Source organism: Calonectris borealis, chromosome 4, assembly GCF_964195595.1.
Source record: "Calonectris borealis chromosome 4, bCalBor7.hap1.2, whole genome shotgun sequence".
In the NCBI taxonomy this organism is placed as follows: Eukaryota; Metazoa; Chordata; class Aves; order Procellariiformes; family Procellariidae; genus Calonectris; species Calonectris borealis.
The window spans coordinates 45,555,746-45,568,528 of record NC_134315.1 but is presented as its reverse complement, the minus strand read 5'-3'; the positions used below and the strand labels follow the sequence as shown (position 1 = coordinate 45,568,528).

Genomic DNA, 12,783 nt, shown 5'->3' with positions numbered 1-12,783 from the left:
TGTCTTTTTTTTTTGCTGACCTCTCTGTTGAGAAAGCTGTGCATTTTAAAATGAAGTTGCTTAGGACTTTTAAATAGCAGGCTTGCTTTATGAAGCAACTCTTTAGATGCCTTTAAATGTGTCTTTTAGGAAGGTTCGTAGCAGATTCTCACTTTAAAACAAAAAACCAAAAAGGGCAGGGGGAAGGGCAAGGGCAAAGCCAGGGATAATTTCACAGCAGGTATTAAGTAAGACATCTCTGTAAGTGCGGATTAGATTGTCTGGGCAGAGAAGTCACAGTTCAGTACTGTCTGTACACATTGTAGCAGTCACAATTCAGATGCCTGTTAATTATGTGGAATTAATTATTCCTGGTGGATGATCTTTCTAGTACTTGATCCCCAATACAGTTCTGAGTGTTAAACAGCAAGGCTTTGTCATGGTAAATAGTTATGTGGGTTTCCCAGATTTCTTTTACAGATATCCAGGTGTGTATTTTCTTAGCTGTGCAGTAAGTGTTACTGATGAGTGTTATTCTATTAACATCTAAGTTTTTCCCTCTTTACAAAATAGGCTTGTGCTATCTTTTCATGGTTTAGGAAACCAATCTATTTAAGTAATAGAGAATTAACCATTGTCCTCTTAAATTAAAGAAGAAACATGAATAAATTTAACAGACCTGAAGCATGCGTGAGTGATCTAACGCATCTTCAGACAGACTGCAAGTCTTAAACTTGGCTAGAGGTCTTATCCTCTGACACCGGCCATATCTCTAGGCCGTCACATCACTGCTTTGTGTTTGTGTTTTAGAAATAAATGTGCTGAAGTTCAGGGCAGGCCTTTGATATTTTTTTAAGTTTGTTAAATGGGGCTGTGTTGTGGAATTCATCTTGTTTTGATTTATAAAACTTGAGGTGTTAAACTCTGATGGAAGCTGAGCCAGGGTAATTGGTCTGAACTAAAGCCGTGTGTGTATTTGTTCAGTGGTTTGACAGATTTTGCCTTTCAGAAGATTCATCTTAAATTTTTGCTTGTATGCAGCGTCTGATGTGCTTTGAAGTTGTAAGTAGAAACATTGCAGAAAAACTCACTTTGCCATTACATTGGGTAAAATACAGAAGGAAAATGAGCAGAAAGGTAACTAGAAGGTTGCATGTCTCTGTAATGACAGTATATTAGGCTGACATCGTGGTGAATGTTTTAAAAAAGATTGTCCCGCAAAGTTACGGAGAATGAGATGTTCTATATTCCTTGAAACAATTCACTAATAAGGCATTATAAAAAAGTAATTATTACTTGTGTGGTTGATGTGATAGTCAAATATTTGAAGTGATTTCTTTTTTAACATCTGTTGTTCACACTTCAAGAACGTGTTTACAATTTGGACTTTGTTGAGTTTGTGGATTTTCTCCCTTGAAGTCTGTGTATTCACTGCTTGTTTAGCTGGCTTTTAAACTGTCTTGTTGACCTGCTGCATAAGTAATGAAAAAAGAACAGTTTCTAAGTGTGAACTTCTTACATTGATTTAGCAGAAAAAACCAATATGTAGCTGTCAAACATTTGTATTTGAATTGAAAAGTAATCCGGGCTTAAGTTGATAATGTGCAAGACCAATTCACCAGATGAGTTTTGTTGCAGAATACTAATGTGGCAATGGGGGGAAAAAACACCAAAGCTATTTATTTATTTACTTATTATTTCTGTGCTCAGAGTTTTTGTGTTGAGAAGCCTGGAGTGGGGGTAGAGAGAGTCTTCTGCCTCATGCGTGTTACTAAGACAAGATAATGGAATCTCTTCTATCAGTTTCATAATCCAATTAGGGGTTTGTATGTTGATGAGTTTCTTCCCTGAGGTGGAAAAGGAGGATGAATGCTCTCACGAGTTCTGAATTGTTACTCTGTTTCTTCAAAATTAAAGTCTAGAAAGCAGCCACTGTTAACAGCAGGAACGGGAAATATTTATGTGATGTTCTCTGTTCTTACAAACTTGCTGTAGGGAATACCTTGAAATTCTGTTCATTTGTAACTAAGGATTACAGACTTTAATGCTAAATCATCTATTATAATTCTCTGTAATTGACAGATTTTTTCTGGTTAAAGATTAATTTTATGGAAGACTTCTTTCATTCTTAACTTGTCAGATATTGCTTCACAATATCTCTGTTTTTATTAATTGTTAACTACAAAGCTGTACTAGTTAAAACTCAAGTTTCTTTAATTATCAGGGCTCATATTAAGCATATAAAATTTCAATCAAATAGTAACATTTTAACATGGAAAGCCACTTTTATATAAGAACTTTGGGGTTTTTTAATGTATTTTCTAATTTGTTACACTGTACTTTGCAGTGTACTTACTAAGTTACACTTTTACTCCAGCCAGCCTTGGAGAGCTAAGATTTCTCTAAGGAACTGGCTGAATTGCATTCAAACTTTCAGTAGCAGCTGAGTTGTTAGTTGTGCTCTGATTCTAGAACTTACTCTATTGGTGGTCTCAGTTGGAAAGAACCAGCTTGCTTTAATTCCCATGGCAGTATGATTTTTTCATGTAAACAAAGCAAATGTTGATTTAAAAAAAAAAAAACACAACAAACAAAAGAATCCCCCCCAAAAAACAAAACAGAGAACACTATCCTTCTCAAGGCTGGTTGTATGCAGTGGATTAATTAATTTACAGTTCTTTAGTGTTGGAAACAAATGTGACTGAATTAATGGAACTGTTCACCATGGCTTTCCAGTCTGCTCCACAAAGTTGGTTCTTAAGGGATGAGACTTCCAGCATTTGTGATGTGGAGAAACAAGCACACAGTGAAGCACTTAGCCTTATTATTGTATTTTTTCTTTTTTCCACCACCAACGTATGTGTCAATCCTTATGGAATGCCAGGATGTGCAGTGGGATGCCACAAGTCAAAAAGGCAACATATATGAACCATTTTCTCAGCCATTCCTAAGTAGTTCAAGGAATACACTTAAAGAGTATCTTATGTGTGGTTTTTTTTTTTTTGTCTTTGATTGCAATAGCATGTGTACTCATCTCTGTAATTACACTGCTGTATGTGAGGATAGAGCCTGGGATCCAAAAATGTGTTATGTTGGAGTCCAAATTTAAAAAACTCTTTTTTGCTGGACACCTGGCAGATAGGCAAGAGTTGTTAAAAAAACAAACAAACAAACAAAAAACCACCCACAAAAAAAAAAAAAAACCCAAAACAAAACAAAAAAAACATTATTGTTTTTTTCTCAGCAGAAAAAGTTCTCCACTTAAGGAATCCTCCAGGGCCAAGAAATGCCTGCACTTCTGAAGTATGTCAAATTGACTGGTTTGGTCAGTCTCAGCATACTACAATGCATACATCGTATTTCTATCTTCTAGCTCTTTCAAGAGTAAAAATTCATTATAATTGACTTCCAGACTTTCTTCCTAAAAAGAAGTAAGTTATAGGAAGGTAAGAAACTTTTCTAATGAGGTGTTGTGATTTTTACACTGCAATTTAAGCTGTTGCCCTAAATACAGCTAGCAAGATCGTGTGCAGAATTCCTATAATGAAACTCTAAAAACTGCCTGACTTGGGAGACTTACAATAGTGGTCCTGTAATCAGGTTCCCTAAGCCTTCACTGCTTGTATTGCAAATACTGCCCAATTTTCTTAAAAGGAACAATTTAATGTATAACAAGTTACCTATTACAAATGAAAAATAAAACTATTTAGACTTTCAACTCAGCTGTTACACCAGTGCCAGCATTACTCTAAAACCAGAAGCATTTTCTAAAGAAATACAGAAAGGTGGCAGCATTCTACTAATATCAGCTCCTATTTGTGTAAGTTCACACATAGTCAACCAAGACAATAACACGCTGATTTGAAAATTTATGAAGTGACAATGCCTGTTTTTATTTGGGACGGTGCTGATTATTGTATTTTCATATATTTTACCTTTGAGCTGCTTAAAAACAAAAGGAAGTTCTGTGATTCAGTTAGTATCAGTCATAAGTATTTGCAAGTAATAGAAGGGCATGTTCGTCCCAGGGCCCACCCTCTCCAGCAGACCTGGAACCGTTGTGTTCTCAACCACGGTGTAAAATTTATCCGAGGTTATTTTCTGAGCTCCATGTCATAGGTAGCAGATGTGGTACACCATTCAAAGTACTTCGGATGAGTTCTTTGTTAACTGACAATTTTTTTTGGCTTTTGGATAAAGTTCATGCAGAACAGCCAATATTTGGGGGGAGGAAGGTGTGAGTAAATACTGTATAGCATATTTCTTGGTTTATGTGTACACAGAGAGCAAACTGAACAGAAATGTGTTTTGTGTTCTAATAGTACCCTTCATCAAGAGATTTGAACTCTTGTGTGCAAAGCAAAGGTATAGTGAACTATACCTTTATTGTCTTAATTCTAAAACCAAATTTGGTTCTATTTTTCCATATGCCATAATAAATGGAAATGAATATATCTTTATTACTGGAATTTCTTTGGTTATGCTGTCTCTTCTGTACTACATCTTGTAGGGATTCATTAATCCATCTCTGATTTAAATGGTGAGCTAATTAGGGCAGCTTTAACAAAATGAACAATCATCTGTTGGCCTTGGATGTAGGGAATGTGATTTGTTAGAACACTTCTCCTGTGTTTTGAATGTATATTCTTAGCAGTCACAGCCACATGATGACTTATTCCAGCTAGAAGTGTGAGGTTCCGAAACTTAGCCCACTCTCTCCCCAGCTGACAATCTAGGATAAAGATAAAAGGTAGGTGGATACAACCCTCTTTAGAAAACTAAATTCGTAGTTTGGTTGGAATGCTGTGTATCTATCAAGATAGTATACTTTCTTTGGTTTTACACCTGACTTAAAGTACACAGATTCTTTTATAATGCAAACATGCAATATTTCTTTTGATTAAAAAAAGCATTTAAGGTTTTTGGAAAAGGAGAAAATCTCACCAAGTAGAATTCTAAAATAATACAAAAGGAACCTGATTCATTCCGACAATCTAATGTGGGATTGGCTTTATCACATATAACAAACAGTTCATTCCAAGGCACTGCTCTCCTTAAGAAGTTTTCTTCCTCCTGCCCTCCTGCAGTTGAAACCCAGTGCTAGTTGTCCATTCTGCTATGGATGTAAAACCAGTTGCTTTCTGGGAGTTCTTTATGGAGTTGAAGCCTGTTCTTATATATCCCCTTCCCAGTCTTCCTTTCTGCAAGTTAAACAATCGTAGTTTTTTACAAGTGTTTTTGTACTGTGAGGTATTTTCCCGAGCGTTCTGCCAAGGTGTGGTACCCAAAACTAGCCACTCTGAGCCAGCAGGTTTATTAGTTTTAAGTATGCAGCTGAATATGTTGTTCACCTTTCTTGCAAGAGTGTGGTGTTGCCAATGCATGTTCAGCATGTGACGCTCTATATAACAAAGTGACAAATGTAGAATACTACAGTAATTTGGGTCATTTGTTTAATACAAATACATTTTTTTCACAACAATAAGCAGATATATTACTTTTGTTTCCTTTACCTTCTGTCTTTCAGTACACATTCACCCACAAGAACATACAATTTTTCTTTTGCAAAAGAGAGGGAGTTAAACAAGTACCACAAACTCATAGTTCCAAATATTATACACAGTAAAATATTTTCATCATAGAGTAAGTTTCGTTGCATTATTAGAAATTATAAATGGTTTGTTCTGGTGATGGGGAATTACTATTTTTTTTCTACACAACAAAAATAAACACTGCTTTCAGATATAGCAGTGTGTGAATGGCACAATTGGAGTAGTTGAGAATCTTCGTAATGCTAATGATAGTCAAAAGTGGTATGTTTATGCCAGTTTGAAATAAACTTCATAATGCTTTTAACTTAAAACAGGAGAAGAAACGTGCATGTTCACAGGTTAAGAGTATCTTGTTTAGAATTCCAGATCTGATCTGACACCAGGTTACTTCTACCTACCTTCATTACGACTTTGCTTAACAAGAATGCAGATTAAGCTCTTCTTCATCATGGCAGCTCAGAGCAAGGTTCTGCCCCTGTGGGTTTAGCCAGGCTAAATTCCACTGCCCGCGTGTTTGCCTGAGAGGCACTGTGGCTACACAGGCAGTTTGATACGGATCTTTATTTGATATATCATTTTCATTAAAAAGTCTTAGAATGTGTCTTAAAACTTTCAGTATACTGTTTTGCAGGATAGAATCCTGTGGTCATTAAATCAACACAGAAAATTGTGCTTTGTGTGGGAGTAAAAAAGCACTAGTTGATAAGCAGCTGTGTAGTGTCTGCATTCGTGCACCTTCCTTATTCATGCAGACCTGTATCCAAGGCATGCTGGTGTGAATAGCTCCTTGCCCTCTTGAAGAGGAACCACCTGCTTCAGAAACAAAGTCCAATCCTGCATGAAATCCCTGAAAGCTCTGGAATACCCACTGCACCTAAGAAGAGAAAGGGATGCACGGGCTAATACTGTAATGCTTTAAAAGGTTAAAGACTGCTTCAAGCCTGCTGTAATCTCTCTTGCAGCGTCTCAGCAGACACTGTCCCATTTTGCTCCTTTTTCTGCTGTCCAAATTAATATTTCAAAGGGAGAGGAGGAATTTCAGCTGAAGTCTTTCTCCATTCTTATATCTAACTAACTGTAGGCTCAGTTGCACACATAGTTGAGATGAGTGCCAAAACAGTGTTTTGAAGTTGAAACCGTTAGTATAAAATTTGCAAGTTGTCTGTTCCGTTGCTGACTCTTCGGTGTATTTTTAAAAATGTACAGTAATCTTGTTGGTTGCTCTAAATCTGCTTTCAGAAGCCTCGGGTATTTTTTTCTTTGAGTTGAATTTTATATTTGCTCAAGAAAAAAACAATGTGAATTAGTCTCCAGTAAACTGTCAAAATAGGGGATAAAGTACTTTTAGTGGGGTCATGATACTACAGCAGGTCAAAGAACAAGCTGGCTAAAGAAGCAGGGTTACTGTCACTTAGGAAGAAACTTTCTGATTATTTCAGAAAACTCTTAATTATCTTCCACAATAATGTTCCTTGTCAGTCAATTTTGCTATGATTCATCAGGTTTTATTGTAAACATCGTTCCAAACATTGAGATGCAGCTAGTAATTTTAAGTGTCTAACTTCAGATATAATGAGATTTACTTTTTAGCAAGTAGATTTACACTTTTATGAAAACAATGCTTTGCAGACTATCTTAAACGTGCAATTATGAGGCATTCCTTAGTACTGCCATGGTTTTCTGAAGACCTTCTGAAGTCTCCTCCACAATTATAAACAGAGAAATTATTTCGTTACTCTTGTATGAGATTTCAAATAAGACGCTGCTGCAATTCCAATTCGCAATTGTATAATTGAAAAGTCATTTTATGTGAAAAGTGCATGTCATTATGTGAAAAACTTAAACATTAATCCAACTCACCTGGAGTAACTTAGAGCAAATATTAATATGTATTTAGGGCCTGTTCAAGCACCAAGATTTTGTGTCCTGTCTAGCCAAATGACAATCACTTAGTCAGCCAAATTACATGAGCAATTCCAATACAAAAGAACATAATGGTCTGATAAAAGACACATTTCTTGCTAATGCTGTTAGGTGCAGTATTCCCTGAGCCTTAAGCCAGTAAACACATTCATGAAGAATGCCTAATATATAAACTCCAATACATCTTAGGCCCAGCACCCTGGATATCTGCAAGAATGGGATGACTCTGTTGTTTAATTGTAGATTCTGTTATTTAATTGTAGATATTTGAGTGTGTAAAGAGGAAATGTACCATTAGAAACCGCAAGGCTTCTGTAGAAGTCTAGTTCACTTGTAATTGTGGCAGATTTCCCCCTTTGAATGAACCTGTGCTCTCCTATCCTCCTTACTCTGGTTCTTTATTTGCTTGGTTGCTGTTCCTCCTTTACCCAAATACAAGATCAAAAAAGAACTTTTAACTTGTTTTTAAAATATACATTACGTTCAGGCCCCAGACTTTCCACGCCAGCACATAACTACTCCGACTGAATACTTGCTGTTGTGTCCTGATGGTAAACGTGACAGGTATGAGAAGTGAATCACAAAATTGGTTCTTTATATATAATTTACCCTGTTGGACACAGTATTATATCTACATTCATATATCTATTGCACCTTTTAATGCTATTCATACTTCATTTTTATATGAGAATGCTCAAAACACAAAGTTAACAACTGAACTGTTGAATTTCTAACATCTCGAGTTTACCTGTACACAGGGAAACCATTGATTTATTTTTTCAGTCAGGAAGATAAAAACTAACTTTTCAGAACGAGGAGATAAAAACTAATGTTCTCATAAGATACGTAGGTATATTCTCTTATGTCTACCTTTCTGTATCATGAATCTTAAAAAGTAAAACCAGAAATGGCTTCCATCTTCCTTATATGTCATCCTTTTTCAGACCTTTGATAATATGCAATTTACTTTTGTGCAATTCTGCAGTAAACTACATTTTTTCATTTATAGTTCTGCCTCAAAACTTTGTATATTCAATTAATGTCTAATTCACTCTTGCAAAGTAAAATAAACAGCTGGGCTGCTGTTCTAAATATGTATCTACACATTCTCTCCTTCCTGTACTTATTTTGCTGACAGCTGTACTTAAAAAAATATCTGTAGCTTATGGAGATAGGAGTTTATCCTGGTTGGAATTGCTTACTTTTCAAAAATTCAGGCATATTTAAAAACAATACTACCCTTCAAATGTTTCAAATATCCTTAGCTGACACAGCTGCCCAAACATTCAGGCTCCACTGCAGTCACATGAGGCTTAGAGAGCGAGTGCTGTGATACAGCTCTTTATACTTCAATTCAGTTAATGCATGTAACTTGATTGGTACCCTTTGGAAGTGTATCTTTAAGAAGATAAATAGCAAATACAACTTCTAGTAGTAAACAGATGAAAGGTTTTTGTTTTCTGTAAACAAAATTATTATATCAGGTCTGTTTCTACTTTCTCAGCCATCCAATTTAAAAAAAAAAAAAAAGTACTCTTGTCAGATTGGTTTGGCATTGTCTGTTAAACCGGTTCTCTATTGCACTTTCTACAGTTCCACTTTCACTACACTTGCTGACTAGCTGAGAAACTACTTCACGAACGGTCACATTCCATACAGTAACAAGTTGCTTTGCTGGATCCATTTTCTTTGTAGGGTTTTGGTTTTTGTATGGGTTTTTTGTTTTTTTAACTGAAAAAATGCACAGTCATTTCTACTCTCTTTTAGCATTTGTAGTGCAGAAAACACTACACCTTATTCTGCAAGGAAGAAACAGAGCTGCTTCTGTCAAACTGGCATCACCTCAGATGTTGTTTCTTCAGCTGCCGGGTAGGAGTTTGTACCTGTCTGTGCTACTGGCACTACCACTGCGTCCTTGACGTCTGAGCTCTGAGTGCACGAAGAGTTCTTCTCCTCCAGTTTTTTGGCGGTGTCTGGGCAGTTCTGAACAAAGATCACTCTGTTGTAGGCTTTCAACCTGCGCCACAGCTGAACATAAACCTTACACTGCACGTACATGAAGACCAGGCCCCCTGTGAATCCAATGGCCACCACAACGAGTTTTGTCCAAAATGGCCATTCAAGGACACCTTTGAAATAAAACATTTATAGTTATTATCATTGTTATACATTGAATATCAAGTACTGAGTTTCAGTAAAATATTTTGAAAAGAAGCCACTTGCTAAGAATTCCCAGGTACGTACACGCTGTTGGGGTGGTTGTGGCTCAAGCAGAAAACAGCAGCAGTTTCCTATCCCATAGGCCAGCCAAGAAACTACACCTGCCTCACGCTTTTAACTGACTTCACCACAAGTTGGTGAAATAAGAAATGCAAGCCCACTCTCACAAAGGAAGCATAATGCTTGATACAGTCAAAACCAAAACATTTTCCTGTTCTTCAATAATAATTTTGCTTACGTGAAAATACAACCGAGATAACTGGATACCTAGAAATATTATGGACATCTTCAACAACAACTGTTCTTTTTAATCACCCTAGAAGCATGACACTGTTTAGGGTACCTGGAACACCAACATTTGCAATATTATTACCTGGTCCTAGCTTCATCCTGAAGTCAGGGTATAGTAAAAGAAACTAGTGGAAAGGGCTCTTCTCTCCTGCATCACCTGCCTTTGTTGGCCTCTTTTTCCTGCTGTCTGTGCAACCACCCTGAACACACCTATATCCAAAAGCAGAACTTCTATTCCTATGTACTAAAAAAGTAACTTTACAGTTTTTGGTGTATCTGTTCTTACTTTTCTCATTGTGTTGATCAATCACATTGATATTTACAGAAAAATATATGGCTGCTAACACAAAAAAGCTAGAGTTGAGAGCATTTGAACTTGATTATGATATCAATAATGTTAAAATGATTTGCTTTGGCCTAAATGTGGTCTTATGATTTTAACAGACTAAATTAATGTTGTATTAAGAACAGCCTTATCCTTGTTAATTCATACCACTGCATCTGCTTTTTTCAACCATTCAGTAGCCTAACATAAAGGAAGAGTTACCAGCCTTCCCATTACACATTGCCTCATCACATTTAAAGATTAAGTGCTATACACAAGAGTCATTCCGCTGTATCAATGCTTAAGCTGTCAGTCTGAACAATCTGAATAGGTTTGCTGGTCCTAGACGGAAGGTCTTTGAGTAACGTTTTGCTCACTGAGTGTAGTATTCAAGGTGCCTTGCAGATGCTGTATTCAACCACTGGTGATATATCACAACAACTTGGTGATATTTGTGCGTTTTACCCAAGTTTTACACGGGGAAGAAACTTTTGCCACAGCCAGGAAAGCAATCTGCAGAAGAGCTTCAGTGAGGAGCCAGTCTCGACTCCTAGACCTGGTAACCTGGACGCCTCAAAAGCAAGTCTTTACTTTTAGCCAGCTGTGTGAGTCTCACGAATTTAAGTATCCCCTTTACTGTTAAACACATAGGAACTGGTCTTTTAGTTAAATAAACAAATAGAGACCAAAAGAATATTAATTATTGCAAAAGCACACAAAATGTTTGAAGCAGCTGTAGTTTTACTTGTCATGGTAACTGTTTAGTAGTACTTAGAAATGGTAACAATGTATTAAGTGATGGTGCTAGCCAATTAATTTTTTTTTAAATTTCCACCAAAATGAAAGCATACAAAGATGTAAATCACTTTGTATCTCCCTAACCACTCTTACTCTGGTTAGTTGAACTTGCCAAGGACAAATCCTTTTATATTTGTTAAATTTGTTCACAAAACGTTTGTCATGCCTTTCTTCAATTCCCTGTTCCTGGGACAAAAGGAAGTAACAAAGAATACTTAGCTAAGGTGTCATATCCAGTGATGTGTTTTTTCTTTTTTTTTCCCCTTTAATAGCTGCTTTTAAAAATCACTGTCTCTTTCTTGCTCTTAATTATGAAAACAGTATCGTTTGCATCTGACTAAGCCCCATCAGTGGGTAATGACACTTAGAACCAGCAAGTCACAGCTGGAGCGCTGAGCTCAGAAGAGGCTGAATAAACGGCTCAGCTTTCCTTCAGAGTTTCTTCCACCTCTTAGCAGTAAAGATGTGCTGCTGCTTCTTCCATGGGAATACAGGAAGCATCATTTTTTGGTTAACTGGTATGGCACAGTGAATTTGGTACCTTTCAGTATATTCCAGGATTGCTATATTGTCACAGACTTGAGCTTTATTAGGAGAGACAAAGCTCAGCTAAGCCTAGACCTGTTTCTTCATGCAGAGCAAATTTATGTGAAACTTGATTCCCTACCACTGGTGTGTCCTGGTTTTGGCTGGGATAGAGTTAATGTTCTTCCTAGTAGCTGGTATAGTGCTGTGTTTTGGATTTAGGATGAGAATAATGTTGATAACACAGGGATGTTTTAGTTGTTGCTAAGTAGTGTTTACACTGGTCAAGGACTTTTCAGCTTCCCATGCTCTGCCAGGTGCACAAGAAGCTGGGAGGGAGCACGGCCAGGACAGCTGACCCAACTGGCCACCGGGGTATTCCATACCATGTGAGGTTCATGCTCAGCACATAAAGCTGGGGGAAGAAAAAGGAAGGGGGGACATTCAGAGTGATGGCGTTTGTCTTCCCAAGTAACCGTTACGCGTGATGGAGCCCTGCTTTCCTGGCGATGGCTGAACACCTGCCTGCCGATGGGAAGTGGTGAATGAATTCCTTGTTTTGCTTTGCTTGAGAGCGCAGCTTTTGCTTTCCCTGTTAAACTGTCTTTATCTCAGCCCATGAGTTTTCTCACTTTTACCCTTCCGATTCTCTCCCCCGTCCCACCAGGGGGGAGCAAGCGAGCGGCTGTGTGGTGCTTAGTTGCTGGCTGGGGTTAAACCACGACATGGTGCCATATAAATTCTAGAATATTTTAAATATATTTTAAATTGTCCTTTCTATAGACCAGTGACAGATTTACCAATTAAGAGGTTTACATTTTTATTTATTTGCATCATATTCTTTCATAAGGAGAAAAAAAATCCCTTTAAATATTTTGAGAGATATTTTAAAAAGGGATTTTTAAATGTACAGAATATTAACAAACAGTACTAGTATTATTCAGGGCTTTCAGTTTTTATTCTACTCAAAATATGTTTATAAAGTGTTTTTCCTCCAGCGTTGACTGTCTTTTTCCCAGCATTTCCCATTTAAACAGAGATGGTGGAGAGAAAAGCAAACTACATATATATCTCTGTCCCCTTCCCCCCTCCCCCCCCCCCCCAAATACATGTTTGATTTCGTAAAAGTACCCCCCAAGCAAATTTTGGGGCAAAAGAGTTCTCTTCACA

At 37.1% G+C, this 12,783-nt stretch overlaps 1 protein-coding gene across 4 annotated transcripts in view; it reads right to left on the bottom strand.

Annotated features, from left to right (window-relative positions):
- Window positions 1–3,908: 3,908 nt before the first annotated feature.
- Window positions 3,909–12,783, bottom strand: part of MARCHF1 (membrane associated ring-CH-type finger 1) — a 259,802-nt gene continuing 250,927 nt past the window's right edge. For all 4 annotated transcript variants that reach the window (XM_075149398.1, XM_075149399.1, XM_075149397.1 and 1 more), the window contains one exon: window positions 3,909–9,583. In XM_075149398.1, coding sequence (XP_075005499.1) covers window positions 9,282–9,583 — 302 coding nt within the window. In that variant the 3' untranslated portion in view covers window positions 3,909–9,281. The remainder of the gene's footprint in view (window positions 9,584–12,783) is intronic.